The 15535-nt window shown below is 38.2% G+C and overlaps 1 protein-coding gene and 1 non-coding gene across 2 annotated transcripts; one reads left to right on the top strand and one right to left on the bottom strand.

Moving 5' to 3' along the window:
• Positions 1 to 9087: 9087 nt before the first annotated feature.
• Positions 9088 to 9160, top strand: TRNAV-CAC. The gene has a single exon. It is a non-coding gene; the product is annotated as a tRNA-Val (tRNA).
• Positions 9161 to 11390: 2230 nt separating this feature from the next.
• On the bottom strand, positions 11391 to 15146 carry LOC115919912 (protein madd-4-like). Its single transcript, XM_030974549.1, has 4 exons — positions 15129 to 15146; positions 13562 to 13693; positions 12880 to 13054; positions 11391 to 11533 (listed from the first exon to the last, which is right to left on the bottom strand). The coding sequence occupies exons 1-4, from the start codon at positions 15144 to 15146 to the stop codon at positions 11391 to 11393; spliced, it is 468 nt and encodes a 155-aa protein (XP_030830409.1).
• Between the last annotated feature and the right edge of the window lie 389 nt (positions 15147 to 15535).

Raw genomic sequence — 15535 nt, forward strand, 5'->3', positions numbered from 1 at the left:
ATAGCCCTTTTGATTTAAACTTGACTATGTAATTAAGACAGGAGCAATGTCTTCTGCATGGGATTAAGTACCAAATATTATTATACAACAATAAACAATGTCATAACCTAAATATTGTTTGCATCTATTTTGATGGGAAATGTTTTTACGTGCATTTTCGGGCACTTTCTAATATAGGCCTATCTTCGCAGAATAAATGTAAAGCAGAGGGCTATTGTTTTAGCACGGGCCAGAGCCGCCAGACCGACCGCTCACGTGTCATTCGGTCTCGTGAATCCTAAGTAAAGTCGTCAAAACGCTCTTTATTTTATTTCTCCTCATTATTTATCTAGCGTATAAATACCAATATATTCTTACATCCAGGCGCGGATCCAGGATTTCTTAGGGGAGGGGGGCCAACTTTTTTTTTTTTTGCTCCCGAAAATGTGAAAAACGCGCCGGCCAAAAATTCGCTCAGTGGGGGGGGGGGGGGGGGGGGGGGGGGGGGGGGGAGGGGGGGGGGAGGGGGGGGGGAGGGGGGGGGGGTAGTGAGCACATTTTTTTTTTTGATCCTCAAAAAAATTTCAATTTGCACCCCCCCCCCCCTTGAGCGCCAGGGGGGGGGGGAGCCCAATCCCCCAAAAAGGTAAAAATCACGTGATTTTACATGATTTTTTTCTCAAGGGGGGGGGGGGGGGGCCGGACCCCCCGGCCCCCCTCCCTGGATCCGCCACTGCTTACATCATCAATCTTTCATAGTGTTAAACACGTATAAATTTGAATGCACGTTTAAATTTCACCATCAACATTACCTTTAAACACATCACCTCTCGTTGAGAGCAACAAATAATATTTTTCTTTCGCTGCAACATGTTTATCCCCGTGTAACGCCTATCATTAGCCATCGAAAACATGAAGAGGAAATTCCGATTTCCAGGTTTTACCGCAAAGGACTGTATAATTATGAACAGATTAATGAGAAATGACGAGCAATGCGCGCCGAGACTGTGGGGTGACCAGCTACATAATATCCTTTGGTAATTTCATAAGGAGATCGCTTGGTAATCACTGCTATATAACACAATATTATGTTTGATTAACTAAGTTAACTAATTCAATTAAGTTATAAGACAACAAAGAGGAATCGGAGAGTGAAGTAGATGGAAGGGACTACTACTTAATTCAAAAGAAATAGTCAAACATGATATGAACAAAGAAGTGAACATAATTATGTCTCATTGGCAGGGTTCACACAAACAAAATAGTGGAAAATGGAGAATGATAACAAAAAAGGCGCTAAAGAAATATCACCTGATTTAATACTACAAGGCTAAAAATAATGTTATAATTGAGTTTAACAAAGAAAAGGAAATAGGAAAATAACGAGGAAAAGTAAACATTGAAACAGCAAAATTCAGATGATCATTGTAAACTAAACTGAAATACAAGCAATCGAAATCTGAAGCGGATACAACATATATAGAAGTAAATACATAAATATAAGTAACGTTAGTTACACGAAATAGAAAAAGGGGTTTAATATGCAAACATATTGCGAATTTTTTTTTGATGGTGGTAATACGTAGAACTAAATTGATATAATCTCTAGAACAAAGCATAATGAACATTGTACGTTAATCGTGCCATTTCAAGTTTTCAAGTTATGGCTTTCCTTCCCGCTTTCCTTAGCAGGAATACTTAATTTATGGTCTTCCCAATTTTCCCTGTAAACACGAAATGTTATGATTTTCACCTTTAGAAGTTCTTTTATGTTTGGCAATGTTCCATCACCCTATTTGAAAGCTGGAATATCAACCTAAAAGACATGACGGGATTCTCATTACGTTGTTAACACTATTTAATAGGGCCGAGGAGCGATCACTTTTTCAAAATGTCAGATTAATACTTTTAACGTGCTGGATTCAACCTTTATATTTTCATGGAACATTTTGTTAATTCCAGGGATAGGGGTGAGATTGCAATAACATAATAGCCTTACAGTTTTTAAGCGTCAAGTAACGCCTGGCTGGAATGCTCCCCAGGGAGTGGAGATTGTGTACATAGTGTGTGCGAGCAAGCACTGAATCCAATGACCGGGGTAATAGTATATCTGTAAAGCGCTTGGAGACATTGTATTAAGCGCTATATAAGCAAAATATTAATATTATCGTTACATGAAATAATTTTTAGGCACATGATATAATTATGATCACATATAATGTATGGGGATGGGAAGGGGGGCATTGTGATATCGTTGGATTACATGCATTCGACATTGAATAATTATATACCTACCTCACGAGGAGATTTCATCTTACAAAATACATTAGAAAAGGAGTCCCTTTTTAACCATATCGTTTGAACTTCATGTTATTTGAATGCCATACCTCCAACACATGTGACCTGCATATTTTTTCTAGAAAAATCTTTTCTCTTTCTTATCAATCCCCGGCAGCAAAGAACCCAATAATATGCGTCTCGTTTCGTCTGTCACATTCCCGGCTAAAAACTTTATTTCTAGAAGAAAAATGTAAGAAAACTTTAGTTCCAGAAAGGTAAAGTTTGTTCTGCATTACTACTCGCCTCAAAGCATGTGCATTGGACTGGTTTAGAGACCATTGTTCAAGTATTAGTCTACGTTTACTTTGCTCCCTGCATGGTCTGGGACATAAAAGCGTTGCATTTATCAGCGACAAAGTACGACTCTCGATAAAAAAAGGAAATTGGTACATTAGACATTCTCTGGAGAGCACGAAGAATAGAAACCGAATTGCTGTACTTAGGATTAGATACCGTACAGTTTTATTGGTATGTAGGAGCTGCTATCCACTCTGTACTTGCCTGTGCTATTCAGTGCTTTACATAATGTACTAATATGAATGAATATCAATACGGAGATGAGATGATCTCTTCAACGTATGCAATAATCTCATCACCGACTCATGAAAAATAATTAGGAAGTACTCGTGATGTGGATAATCTACATAAACGAACTTTCAAATAAAACAGAGGTGTCGCTAGACCATTTTTGATTGGCGTCCGACTAGGTTATGTATAGGTCATTACTTTATTTTAAAATGTGTTGGCTCTAGAGACTGTACAAAAATCTGACAATCAATTCAAATAATTACTAATTAGGCTTTTACATTTCTAAAATTCGAATATAGGATGGATCTGTGCGTGTGTGTCCGCGTGTCTGTAGGGGGGGGGGAGGGGGAGTCCCACAAAAATCCCTATTTAGACCCCACTGGTGTAGATGTCGGGTTATAAAATGACCTCCAAAATGTTAGGTGTCCCGCCATAAAGAATGTTGGAAAACAGAATCGTCCACCCTTAACATAATCATCTTAATGAGCTCATGCAATCTAATCCATAATCTTGCATCGCTCTATAATTACTTTTTCAGAATAAAAAAAATCATAGTATAGAGTAGATAGAAGATTCAGTATTGTGTTTGAAAGCTATGCCTAATAGCTCGCTAAACGTAGTGTTTATATATCTGTTTATGCAGAAAGAGAACCAACAAACGAACAAGATAAAAACAAAACAAACAAACAAACAGATGCTAAAAATCACTAGCTCATTTATGATATGCCGAGGTGACATCAGTCATTGTTTCGTCTTTTTTGTCCACTTTTCCACTTTATATTGGAAAATAATCGAACTACAATTTCTAGACTACTAGATATCTTGATGGTCAAAAAATAAAACTGACGCTTACAGATACTGATTTGGGGTATTAAGTCATTGTAAAATCCATTATCCGCTGATTTTGGGTCTATCCTTTAATTATCTATCATCATTTCAACGCAAGAATCAGGAAGGTGGATAAAGGTTGACATGAATTAGGTAAGCTTATTGTCCGCTAGTATGGCTTCATTTCAACCATCTACAATTGCTTGAATTTCCCAGGTCTGAAACTTCGTATAAGTCTAAAGCTTTTACGGGTAATTACACCTTTAAGAGCCTGGAAGTTATTCGCTGCTATTGAGACATACTTGAGTCCATCTTAAGAACAGGCAACTTCGGATACAAATCGAGAAAATATGTGGAATCGTCAAAATGTACAATTTGGTTGTTCACTGGAGCACAGGGAATAGCAAATTAGTGAAATGGAATGTTTGTTAACAGCACCTTCAACGCAGTCCCCCAAAACAACAACAACAAAAACAAATGCGCCTCGCGTTTCTACATCAATGGATAGGTACGGGTTTAGATGATGAGTGTGAATGTGGGCCCGCGTTTCTACATCATTCTATGGGATAGGTACAGGTTTAGATGATGAGTGTGAATGTGGGCCCGCTAGTCTACATCAATGGGATAGGTACGGGTTTAGACGACGAGTGTGAATGTGGGCCCGCTAGTCTACATCAATGGGATAGGTACGGGTTTAGACGACGAGTGTGAATGTGGGCCCGCTAGTCTACATCAATGGGATAGGTACGGGTTTAGACGACGAGTGTGAATGTGGGCCCGCTAGTCTACATCAATGGGATAGGTACGGGTTTAGACGACGAGTGTGAATGTGGGCCCGCTAGTCTACATCAATGGGATAGGTACGGGTTTAGACGACGAGTGTGAACGTGGGCCCGCTAGTCTACATCAATGGGATAAAATATGGGTTTAGTATAGATGATGAATGTGAACAGGGCTTGTCACCGCTTCATTGGGAAACCAAAGACACGGGAAGGAAGTCTCACTAACATGGATGAACGCATGTTTTTCAGGGGATCAAGATGTTTTGGGGTTTGGGATAATTTCTTCTCTTTCCTCCGTGTATTACAAGTTCACTAAGTCCGAAGGCGAAATGAAATTCGAAACCAATTAAGCTTTTGAGGAATCACTTAGAAGTCTACAGAGGAAAACAGTTTATGGTTTATTTATTCAAAAATCACATTGCAGCCCAAAGGCTGAATTGCACGATTTTTTTACAAATCTTTGACATAAAAACAGATTATAATGAACATTGTAAAAGCATTACACAAAATAATAACTGCATACAAAAGTAGTAACGCAATAATATTCAACTAATATTCTTTTACATTTTAAACCGAAATAGCTAGGATTATCAGATGGTATAAAGGCACATAGATTAATAGATGATCAGATTGAGAGAGGGAGAGAGAGAATCAGGAAGGGAGAGAAAAAAGGTGGGAGTCAGAGAGGAAGAACTAGTGTTGGAAGAAAAAATACCATAAGGGAAAAACTAAGAATCAGGAGTGACGAAAGCCAGAAAAAAGGCTTTAGGTATGTGTTTTTGAATGCTTTATTCTCTTTGTTTCGATCACTGGTTAATTGAGGCATTTAGACTGCAGCTAACGTCAATTAATTAATTAATTTGCCAGTAATATCATACTGCAAATTATATACAATTCGTATATTTATTTATTTATTTATTCAAGTCTTCTTTATACAGGGTGGCCCTTTCAATAACGAGTATTGCTCTTCCAAGGGGCCCTGTCTATACAATTAAAAACATGTAAAACATTGCACATTAATATGGTATACATACAAATAAAACCGATATACAAAGTAACTAAAATTACAACAAGAAATACGAATACAATATATGAAATATTTAAAAAAAAAAAAAAAAAAAAAAAAAAAGTTTAAGAATAAATATTGCAAATGAAAGAAGAAGAAGAAGGAAAAAAAAAGTGTTTGTCAGAGGGCGTTTTGGATACTGAGAAGCTTGCATTGCCTCTTAAAGGACAATACGGACACACTAACACGTACATTAGGAGAGAGGTTATTCCACATGAGTGACCCTTGGTAGTGAAGGGATCTTTTGAAATAATCTGTTCGGGGAGTTTTAATGAAGAGTGGAGATTGTGCAGAATGCCTGGTATAAATAGAAATCTTTCTCGGGATAACTATTGGCTTGAGATATAAAGGCGTGAGATTATTTTGAATTTTGTACATATTTAAACAAATTTGGTAATTAATTCTTTGACGTACTGATTGCCAGGAAAGTTCAGTCAACATAGTGATGTGAGGGGTAAAAAAATCAGCTTTAAGTATGAGTCTTGCAAAACGGTTTTGTAGTTTTTGAATTCTTGAGATATGACACATTGCACTTTGTCCCCAGATAATATTGCAATAATCGATGTGCGGTAAAAACAAACTATTATAAATCATTAACAAAATACGTTTCGGTAAAAGATATTGAATACGTCTGATATAACCAATAGTTCTTGATAACTTATTACATAATGTATTAATGTGGCAGTTCCACCGTAAGCAAGAGTCAATTATCAAACCAAGATATTTAAATTCATTAACCTGTTCGAGTTTGTTGGTGTTTACATACATTTCTAGTTTCTTATTTTTCACTTTAGATTGAGTTCCAATTAACATGCATTTTGTTTTCTTTACATTAAGGGTTAACCGATTATCATCAATCCATGCAAGGATTTTATTCAGTGCTAGCTGTAACTCTTTCTGGACAAGAGAACATGATTTCCCTCGACAAAATATAGCGGTATCGTCAGCGTACACACATAGTTTAAAAGAATTACCAAATTTAATATTACATGCATCATTAATGAATATAGAGAACAATAGAGGCGATATCATACTCCCTTGCGGGACACCTTTCGATATAGGTCTAAAATTGGAAAGACTATCGTTCACCTTAACACATTGTTCACGGTCATGTAAATAATTAGAAAACCAAATAGCCTCTGTTTCTTTTACACCATACGTTGATAATTTAGATAAAAGTAGTTCATGAGAAACAGAATCGAATGCACTTTTCACAGAATATGTGTGAGTGTATATGTGTTTGTTAACAACTTTAAGGCTGAATCTATACTGAATCCAACACAACTATAGTTAACACGTGCAAAATTGTACCTGACCATTAACATCGATCGTAACCTCGATTACATCTTGAATATCTCTTAACCCACCACTGAATACAATCGCTTTACATAACATACATGGTATCGCATATAAATTTAGATGCTGCTTTAACGCAACGGAATCTCCCCTCTCCGGCTATTCACCTAACAGGAATTCTACTCGATATTATCATTATGAACAGACGAGCCAGAATATTTCAAGAGCAGACTTCACGATTACTTCTAAATATGGAAGCTCCACGCGAAGAAAACGTTGTGTTATACCTTTCGTCACTTTCTTATCAAACAACCCACTCCTATTGTGCATTAATTATAACCTCGCTATTCAGTGGACCATCCTCAGAACGACTCGGTCAGAGCCGATGGAGATGATATAGACGTCAATGGATTTATGAATGTTTCATTCCATCATTGTTTTGAGTGAATGGATTGATCTTCCTGTCTATTTGTGTTTTTAAATTCCTATCTCTTGCCATTATGACGTCAGAATTCATTGCTATATCTCATGCATGTCTGTACTACGGAGAAATGAAGATGAGTGGGGGACAGAATGTGACGTGACTCTTAGGATACTCATAATATTAGCGCACTGTCTAAGAAAAGTAAGGAATGGTCAATTCTCGAAGAAAGTATATTCTTGTATTTCCTGTTTTTCGCCAAACGTTAGTTGATGGAAGACAAAAGACACGGAGAGGGGAATGCTCTCTCTCTCCCCCCTCTCTCCCCCCTCTCTCTCTCTCTCTCTCTCTGTCTCTCTATATGTCTCTCTCTCTCTCTCTCTCTTTCTCTGTCTCTATATATCTGCCTATATATACCTAAGAACATATCAATTTATCTTCCTTTCTTCCTTCTTTTGTTTTTTTGTTTGTTTGTTTCTTTCATTCTTCCTTTGATGCAGTTCAATGTAGCAAGTACAAATATAACGAATAGGCTACGTTCAACCGCCCACTATATAAATGCCCTTCGAGCACTGACAGGCAATGACCTTTCCAACACCTAGGAGAACTTCTTTGGTCTTGAGACAAAGATCTTGAAGATCTTTTGTGGTGCGGTCATTCCTAGAACTATCTCATGGTGTTAAGCAGAAGCCAACCAGAGGCCGCAAAACCAAGAGATATATTCAGCTGACTTGTTTTACGAGTCTGATAACACGCTAATATATATAATTATAAAAAGGATGTGGAGAGGCGTGGAGTAAAATCTTATGAATCACCACCTCCACCGCGACAACCACTGTCATCATCGTCATCATCATCACCACCACGATCACGACCACGACCACCATCATCATCAGCATCATCATCATCATCCCCATTTTCCGGGGGGGGGGGGGTAATTTTCCGAGGGTAGTTTTTCGTGGGATGATTTTCCAGGGGTAACAATCCTGATACGGCTTGTTAGTATAGAGCAAGACGGGGACGTCTTCTACGAGGAAAGAACCGTTTTCACACTCGTGCATCCCCCTCCCAGAGATTCCTTGTTCAATGCTGACTAGAATTGAGAGCTCCAATCTGTCTGCGAATCAACATGACATTTTGTAATAATCCCTGATTAATATGTGTACATGTTTACACTTTGGTGAATTAAATGGAAGAGTTAATTACCCCCAACCTTGCTCCCATAACCTGCTCCACTAAAATCCATGAAATACCGTTACATGACAAGAAAGTGAATGGTTGTATAGCGTGCCGCTGTGGTAGAAGTCGGTAGTGATTAAACTTCATGAGGATGATTCACATCAAACCCAAAACCGGTCTAGATTCCGCTCTAAACGTTTGCCATACCTCTGTGCTTTGTTCACTCGCCGGACATACATACTTGAGGGTAACCTATCTAAACATTGGTTCACATCATTCATACACCTGTATTACACACACCAAACATCAACGTATACAAACCACAAACTATCCGTTATACCTATATCATCATACCTAAAATTACAAGGATAATGCGAAAATAAAAGACGTCCCTTTATAAACTTTGTTTGTGGCAAGGGGTGGGATAGGGGCACGCGACCGAGGGTGGTACTTCCGGCTGTGTATTAGGACGATTACTCCGTGGACGACCACTTCCAAACAAGTACTCCTAGGTCAGGACAATATTCTCAGGGACACTTATCCTTTCCCACCAATATATCTCAAGGGTGTTGAACAAGGATTTAAAGTCAAATTTAACTCTAAGTTGGACTTCAAAAATTATGGAGAGCCATTTGTAGGCTTAAAACAAAATTATTCAAAAGCATTGGGTTTCCGTAGTGTAGTGGTTATCACGTGCGCCTCACACGCGCAAGGTCCCCGGTTCGAACCCGGGCGGAAACAATTTTTAGCGCTTAGAGGCTTCGGTGGTAAGCACTTTAAAAGTAACGTTTTTTTTTTTTTTTATTATTATTATAAACAAAAATTCAAATATTTTTAGGTTTGTCAAGAACATGAAATCTCCCGTGATATCAACATTTTTTACCCTTTAAAATAACTTTTACAAAATATTTTCAAAGATGCTAGTGGCTTTCCATAATTGTTAAGTCCAACTTAGATGTAAGTTCAACTTAGGATATTTGTGAAACACCCCCTGGACAACTTATAGCTACACAGCACTCGGCCATAGGAACGGCAAGGATTTACAAGAAAATACTGATTTGAGTCATTTTTACTCACTCTGTTGTTTTTCAATTTTTAACACCATGTTCTTCTTGCCCTTCCCTTCTCCGACGTCATCCATACAAAGATATATATATATATATATCATCTTAGTTTTCTCATGCAGAATGTCACCTTCATCATTTGGAACAATATTTTTACGAATTTCAGAGCCTATCGAACGACCTACATCCAGAGCCACATCGACCAACGTTTTCCATTCATAAGAGCACGTTTTCTCTCGATTCAAATCAAATTCAATATCTGCATATTTTCACTTAATCTATTCGCAACCATCGGGGTGTTTGACATCAGTGCAAAGAATATCTTTGATAATAATAATATCAATATAGAGGTGCTGAGTTCATGACCGAATGCGACAATGATTGGAGTGAGAGAGATTCTATCAAATGGTTGCAGGCATTTGATATTGTAAATTGTAATATTGTGACAAAACAAGACAAAAATGGGGCTTTATGGAAATTATTTTTCTCTTTGATCAATATGTATAGAACTTGATGAAGAATGGGGATTTATGTTTTGAATGAGTGCATTCTTGCCTCCCTCCTTCTCTCTCTCTCTCTCTCTCTTTCTCTCTCTCTCTCTCTCTCTCTCTCTCTCTCCGTCTCTCTTTCTCTAATTTCTCTCTCTCTCTCTCTCTCTCTGAAGATGTCGCCCAAAATGTTAGAATAATTTTTCGTTATCTGTTCATGAAAATATGATTGTAAGAACATGGTTTATTCTTGATGGTTTAAGTTCTGACAATATATAAACTTTACTTATCTAGAATAACACCATATCTTCACAACCATGTTATGAACAGAGGTAAGAAAAATGATTCCAATCATATGGGCTACAGTGTTTTCTTGAATGTACCTTGGGCCTCACTCGAACTTGGGAACAGAAAAGGATATCTAAATGTAGGATTTACCTTATTCAACTTCTTTACAAGAATGGGGGAGGAAGGAAAAGAGGAAAGGAGTAGGAGAGAGAGGGTGGGAGGGGGAGGGGAGGAGTGAACGGGGGTGGGGGAGAGGAGAGAGAGAGGGAGAGGGGGAGAGGGGGAGAGGGGAAAGGAGAGAGGGTGAGGGGGAGAGGGTGAGAGGGGAGGGGAGAGGGAGAGAGGGGGAGAGGGGAAGAGGGGAGGGGGGAAAGAGAGAAAGAGAGAGAGAGAGAGAGAGAGAGAGAGAATGAAAAAAAAAGGGGGATGGAGGACGTTCAGTTAGTTTATAAACAGTATGTTAATATATTGAGTCATCTTGTTTTTCTGCATTACATGAATCAATTTACAACAATTTCGCAATTCAAGCACACATTTAAAGACACCATGAGAATTAAGCAATAAAACATGAATACATAAATAATATTTCAAACTGTTAAATCTTTGATTGCATCTTTGAGAATATAACTATGAATAATTACGAAATTGTAAGCATTTATGCAGCACAATTAGGTTAAGATCAAAATTTGAAGAACAGTGATAGAGTTTATTCCAGAAATGTCTGCATATCTGTCTTGTATCGGGGCCTTCTTTGTTTGAGCATTGATTGAACCGCAGATACATCACATCGTATTTCTGTTTCGTGTTGGAGTACTTAAAAACAAATTCTGCAAATTCAGGTCTATCTTAGTTGCTTATCATTCGTTGTAAGCAGCTACAATTTGTATTTCACTCATTTTGGATATAACTTTCAAACATTAATTTTGATGATTTTTATTATCTTCAATATGTTTTTTTTCTTCATTTGATGTTGTCTGCTGCCAACTGTGTTATAAAGCAGAACAGTCGCATTACTCATTTGGACGGTTGCAAAACATCTCTTTTCTGGAATGTTTTTTTCTTCCAAATCTCTAAGCGCAGTGTTGTACTGAAACAAACTTGTCATCTCATATCTTTTTTACATTTCTTGCATCATATAGTAATTATGCAACACTCTACTGAAACAACGAGTATAAAACTAAGTAATGGAATAGAGAGAACTGGTGGAAGGCCCCCATGAGATGAATGTGTTATGGAGTCATTATACGTGGTCAAGATGGTTGCTTCTTCTTCAGCTGTAGTTTTATAAAGAGAGAAAAAAAATGAAAGTATTTTCAAAACATGCAAGAGAAGGTAAAACAGGATACTGCACACACTATGGCCCGAAATCACAAAGGAGGTTTGTCGACAAACCTTGGTTTTCGTGCGTCATGACGCGTTTCGACGCGTTTTTACAAACCAGGTTTGTAAAAAACGCGTCAAAACGCGTCATATGACGTACATAAACCTCGGTTTGTCAACAAACCTCCTTTGTGAATTCGGGCTATTGGGTGAGACTGGAGATGAGTTGTTGATCAAGGATGAATTAATGAGAAGAAGGAGACTGTTTAATGGGGAATATAATACCAGTGGCGTATTAAGTGGCAGCAGAGGGGTACGTGCCTCGGGCGGCACGTGGAGGGGGTGCAAAAAACACACGCAAAAAGAAATGGAAAGGAAGGGAAGGAAAGGATCCAAAATGTTTAGAACGCATGGAAGAAAGAATCATGTGTTGATTCAATTTGATTAATTAACCATGTTAGTGTGGCAATGCAAGTGGTTACAGTACCTATACAAATTACAGTGACACATCACTGTAGAGGCCTGATCCTATATCGTATCTTAAAATAATATTCATAATTCATGGTTGTGAAGTTGGTGGCAAATTATTGGACCAAGATTAGAAGACATATAGCTCCGTTTAGTCTCATTTCACAACGCCCCCTATCGTCAGAGTCAGCAGCCTAACATGTTAGCCTATGGAATATTACCAAAAAAATCGTTAAAAATTCATTTTTTTGTTTAAACAAAAAGCACATCACCCCGACGTACGTTAGCACTATAGCTCTTTCATTGGAACCCTCATGTCGCATTGACTTTTGAAAGTTCACCCACCGTATTTTGATAAGCTCGTCATTGCCTATAATACACATGTGAAAACAAGTCGAACTTTGGACTCAGTTTGCCATGCGATTTTAAGATTATAGGTCAAGCACACGAAGGATAAGAAGCATGAATTATCATAGATCACTTCTGCTTGGTTTATTATGTCCATTTCATCCAACCCCCACCGTCATTTTTCCATTTAGTAAAAGCAAACATTTTGCCGAGGTAAGCAAAAACATGAATATTCATGAACGGTCAGACAATACAGCCTTTTAGTACGTAACGTATAGTGAATGGGAATGGGCGATGATCCGTCCAGGAGGTAGAGGTCAGTGGTTTGTGCTGGCAATGTTCCAGCATGGAGATCTCCATGGTTCCAGCGAGCGAAAATGAGACAACCGGAGCAATATGAAAATTCAGACATGGCCTTGAGTACTCGTGGGACCTGAATATCATATCTTCATCAATGTGACAAACTTCAATAGATCATTATTACCTGACAATGTAGGGTTACCCGTTGGGCAAACTGGTTGAGAGCATGGCATGGTATTATTCATAGGTGTGTATCCTTCTGTTACGACACACTCACTGGCTGCTAACACCTCTCCAGTCGATCCTTCGATACACTCAACCAAGCGCTCCTTGATCCCGTTTTCGCACGTCACCGAACACTGTAACATATTTGAATGAGAGAAATATGGAATTAAAAAAATAAATTGAAGGTGGTGTGTCCCTTTTGCACGCTGAAAATGTAAACTTCTGTAAATCCTATGGTTAACAAGAGATAATACCTACTAAAACTCCTCTTAAAAGATTAAAACTGGTAATTGCCTTTGTGGAATTATATCGACCGTTAGGAATTTTCGAAACGCGCTTCTTACATTTGCGTAGAAAATAGTCTGATAATTAGACCCTTGTACCGTCTGGGTTACGTTTTGTGCTGTGCAAAGATTCAATCAGCTTAATTTTGATCTTTGCAATATTATAATAATATAGTTGGGAGAATTAAGAAATCGATCAGATCAGTTTTTCCCAATGTTTATCATTAATAATGGTCTGTTTTCACTCAAACTTTCAGATTATTTTTAATTATAAATCTACATGTAGCATTGAAGTCACTACCTTAGCACCATTTCTCTCATCTGAACAATGTTAACAAGTCAAAATTGGTTAGTCACCTGACTCCAGCTACCGATCAACCATATTGCTCCTGGACATAGTTGAGTATTACAGTCATGGATGTGAGAAGGTTTGGCTGATGTTTTAAGACAAAACTGATCACTGACGTTCACTCTCGTTCCATTTATCTCCTGAATAGCGAAGAAATCAACCCCCCCCCAAAAGAAGAAGATTAAATTCAATCAAAGGTTTACATAAACATGCTTATACAAATGATATACAATTCTAATGATAAAACCAACAAGAGCGGCGAGGTAGCGTGAGTTCATCCACTTAGGAGGCACTGGAACGATGAAAGGGGTTGTGGGTGCGCGGGGGTGGGGGGGGGGGGCGGCACTGGTCTTATGCAGGATATGAAATGCGATTTTGCAAGGTTTTCTCCTAGCTACTGAATATTGGGGAGGGTGCTAAGAGTGGTCCAGGCGCCTTCTTTACTCGTCCTTTTCTCCCTCTAACGCCCCCCTTCTCTATTTTCTTACCTTTTCTTTCATTTCATTCTATTACTCTCTTGGTAAGGCCTCCAAAAAAAAGAAGATGTTGTATTGCCCTTTGCGATCGACCCCAAAATCTTGAAATCTACGGTCAGCTTTTTTTAAAAGTTTTTTTTTCTTTACGTTTTTTTAGAGAGAACAAATATTAAAGCATATCAGCCCAAAGAGGGAGAAAAAAAAGTTTTTTCAAAGTTAATTTTTTTTTTCGACCGACCGACCGACCCATTTCTTGGCACCTAAAGGGCAATGCAATTTCTTTTTTTAGGCCTTGGGGGGGGGGGGGGGGTGCCCTTATGTCCTGTAGCTACACCACTGATCGCGATCAAAGCCGAGTTGCTGAACTACGTATAATAATTGAGAGGAATTGTATATAAACTGACTTTAATAGTTAGTAAAATTCAAAAGCAAAGGAAAATAATTTTAAAGAATGTGAACAATACAAATAACCGCAGTTCAAGGATTGATAGTAAAGATGAAAATCACCGAGATGTTAATTGAATTGACCCACATAACTGAGAAGCTATTGTATATAAAAGATTGTATAAAAAAGAATCTGAAAAGTGCAGCTCGTAAATGTCATTTTTCCGGAATACATTCAAGTACAAATTCCCTTGACATTTCGCCATTACCGGATAATCTTGTTAGATCCAGAGATGGAAGTATCACTATTCATGTCTCTGAAAATCTATTCTTATTTGAAATCGACATCGCAAAAGACCAAAAGCTTAATTGTTAGAGTTTATCTTAAAATATCATTTCGAAGGTTGATAAAGAATACATGTCGCATTGTCGACAGAAACAATACAAATCATCTACAACTCTGTGTCGTACAGGACTGTTATTTAGTTACATTTAGTGAATAACTAATCATACCACCACCCCCCCCCAGATGCGACCATGTACATGTATTTTTTAAATCTTTTTATCCAATCCTATTAGAAGAATACCTTCAAACTAATTTCCTTTGAATATAATAAACAGTTAAAGAAAGAAAAAAAAAAAGAATTGGCATTCACACACTGTATATAATTCAGCAAGTGGTAGAAGAAGTAAGATAAACGAAACAAGCACGAACCTCCATACAGATGGGCATGATGGTCTGATTGCCTCCTCCACACGATACTGAGCATTCAGTTAACGGATTTAAGTCCCAACTAAGTGTGTGTGTGAGAGAGAGAGAGAGAGAGAGAGAGAGAGAGAGAGAGAGAGAGAGAGAGAGAGAGAGAGAGAGAGAGAGGGGGGTCAGAGAGAGAGAGAGAGAGAGAGAGGGGGGTCAGAGAGAGAGAGAGAGAGAGAGAGTAAAACAGGGAGAGAGAGAGAGATGGAGGGGGGTTAGAGAGAGAGAGAGAGAGAGAGAGAGTAAAAGTAAAAGAGGGAGAGAGAGAGAGAGAGGGAGAGAAAGACAGAGATGAAGGAGATTAATAAAGGTCTGAACAGAAATCTAAAGAGCAATTCCAGCCCCAAGCAAGTTGAAATGCACAC

Source organism: Strongylocentrotus purpuratus, unplaced genomic scaffold, assembly GCF_000002235.5.
Source record: "Strongylocentrotus purpuratus isolate Spur 01 unplaced genomic scaffold, Spur_5.0 spur5_scaffold_7, whole genome shotgun sequence".
NCBI lineage: Eukaryota > Metazoa > Echinodermata > Echinoidea > Camarodonta > Strongylocentrotidae > Strongylocentrotus > Strongylocentrotus purpuratus.

Excerpts from the sequence above, each read along its gene's own strand:
- LOC115919912 (XM_030974549.1), bottom strand. Across the intron at positions 13,055-13,561 it reads TGATCGGTAGCTGGAGTCAG|TGTTCGGTGACGTGCGAAAA; the intron begins GTGACTAACCAA and ends AATATGTTACAG. Across the intron at positions 11,534-12,879 it reads GGGTAACCCTACATTGTCAG|CTGAAGAAGAAGCAACCATC; the intron begins GTAATAATGATC and ends ATAAAACTACAG.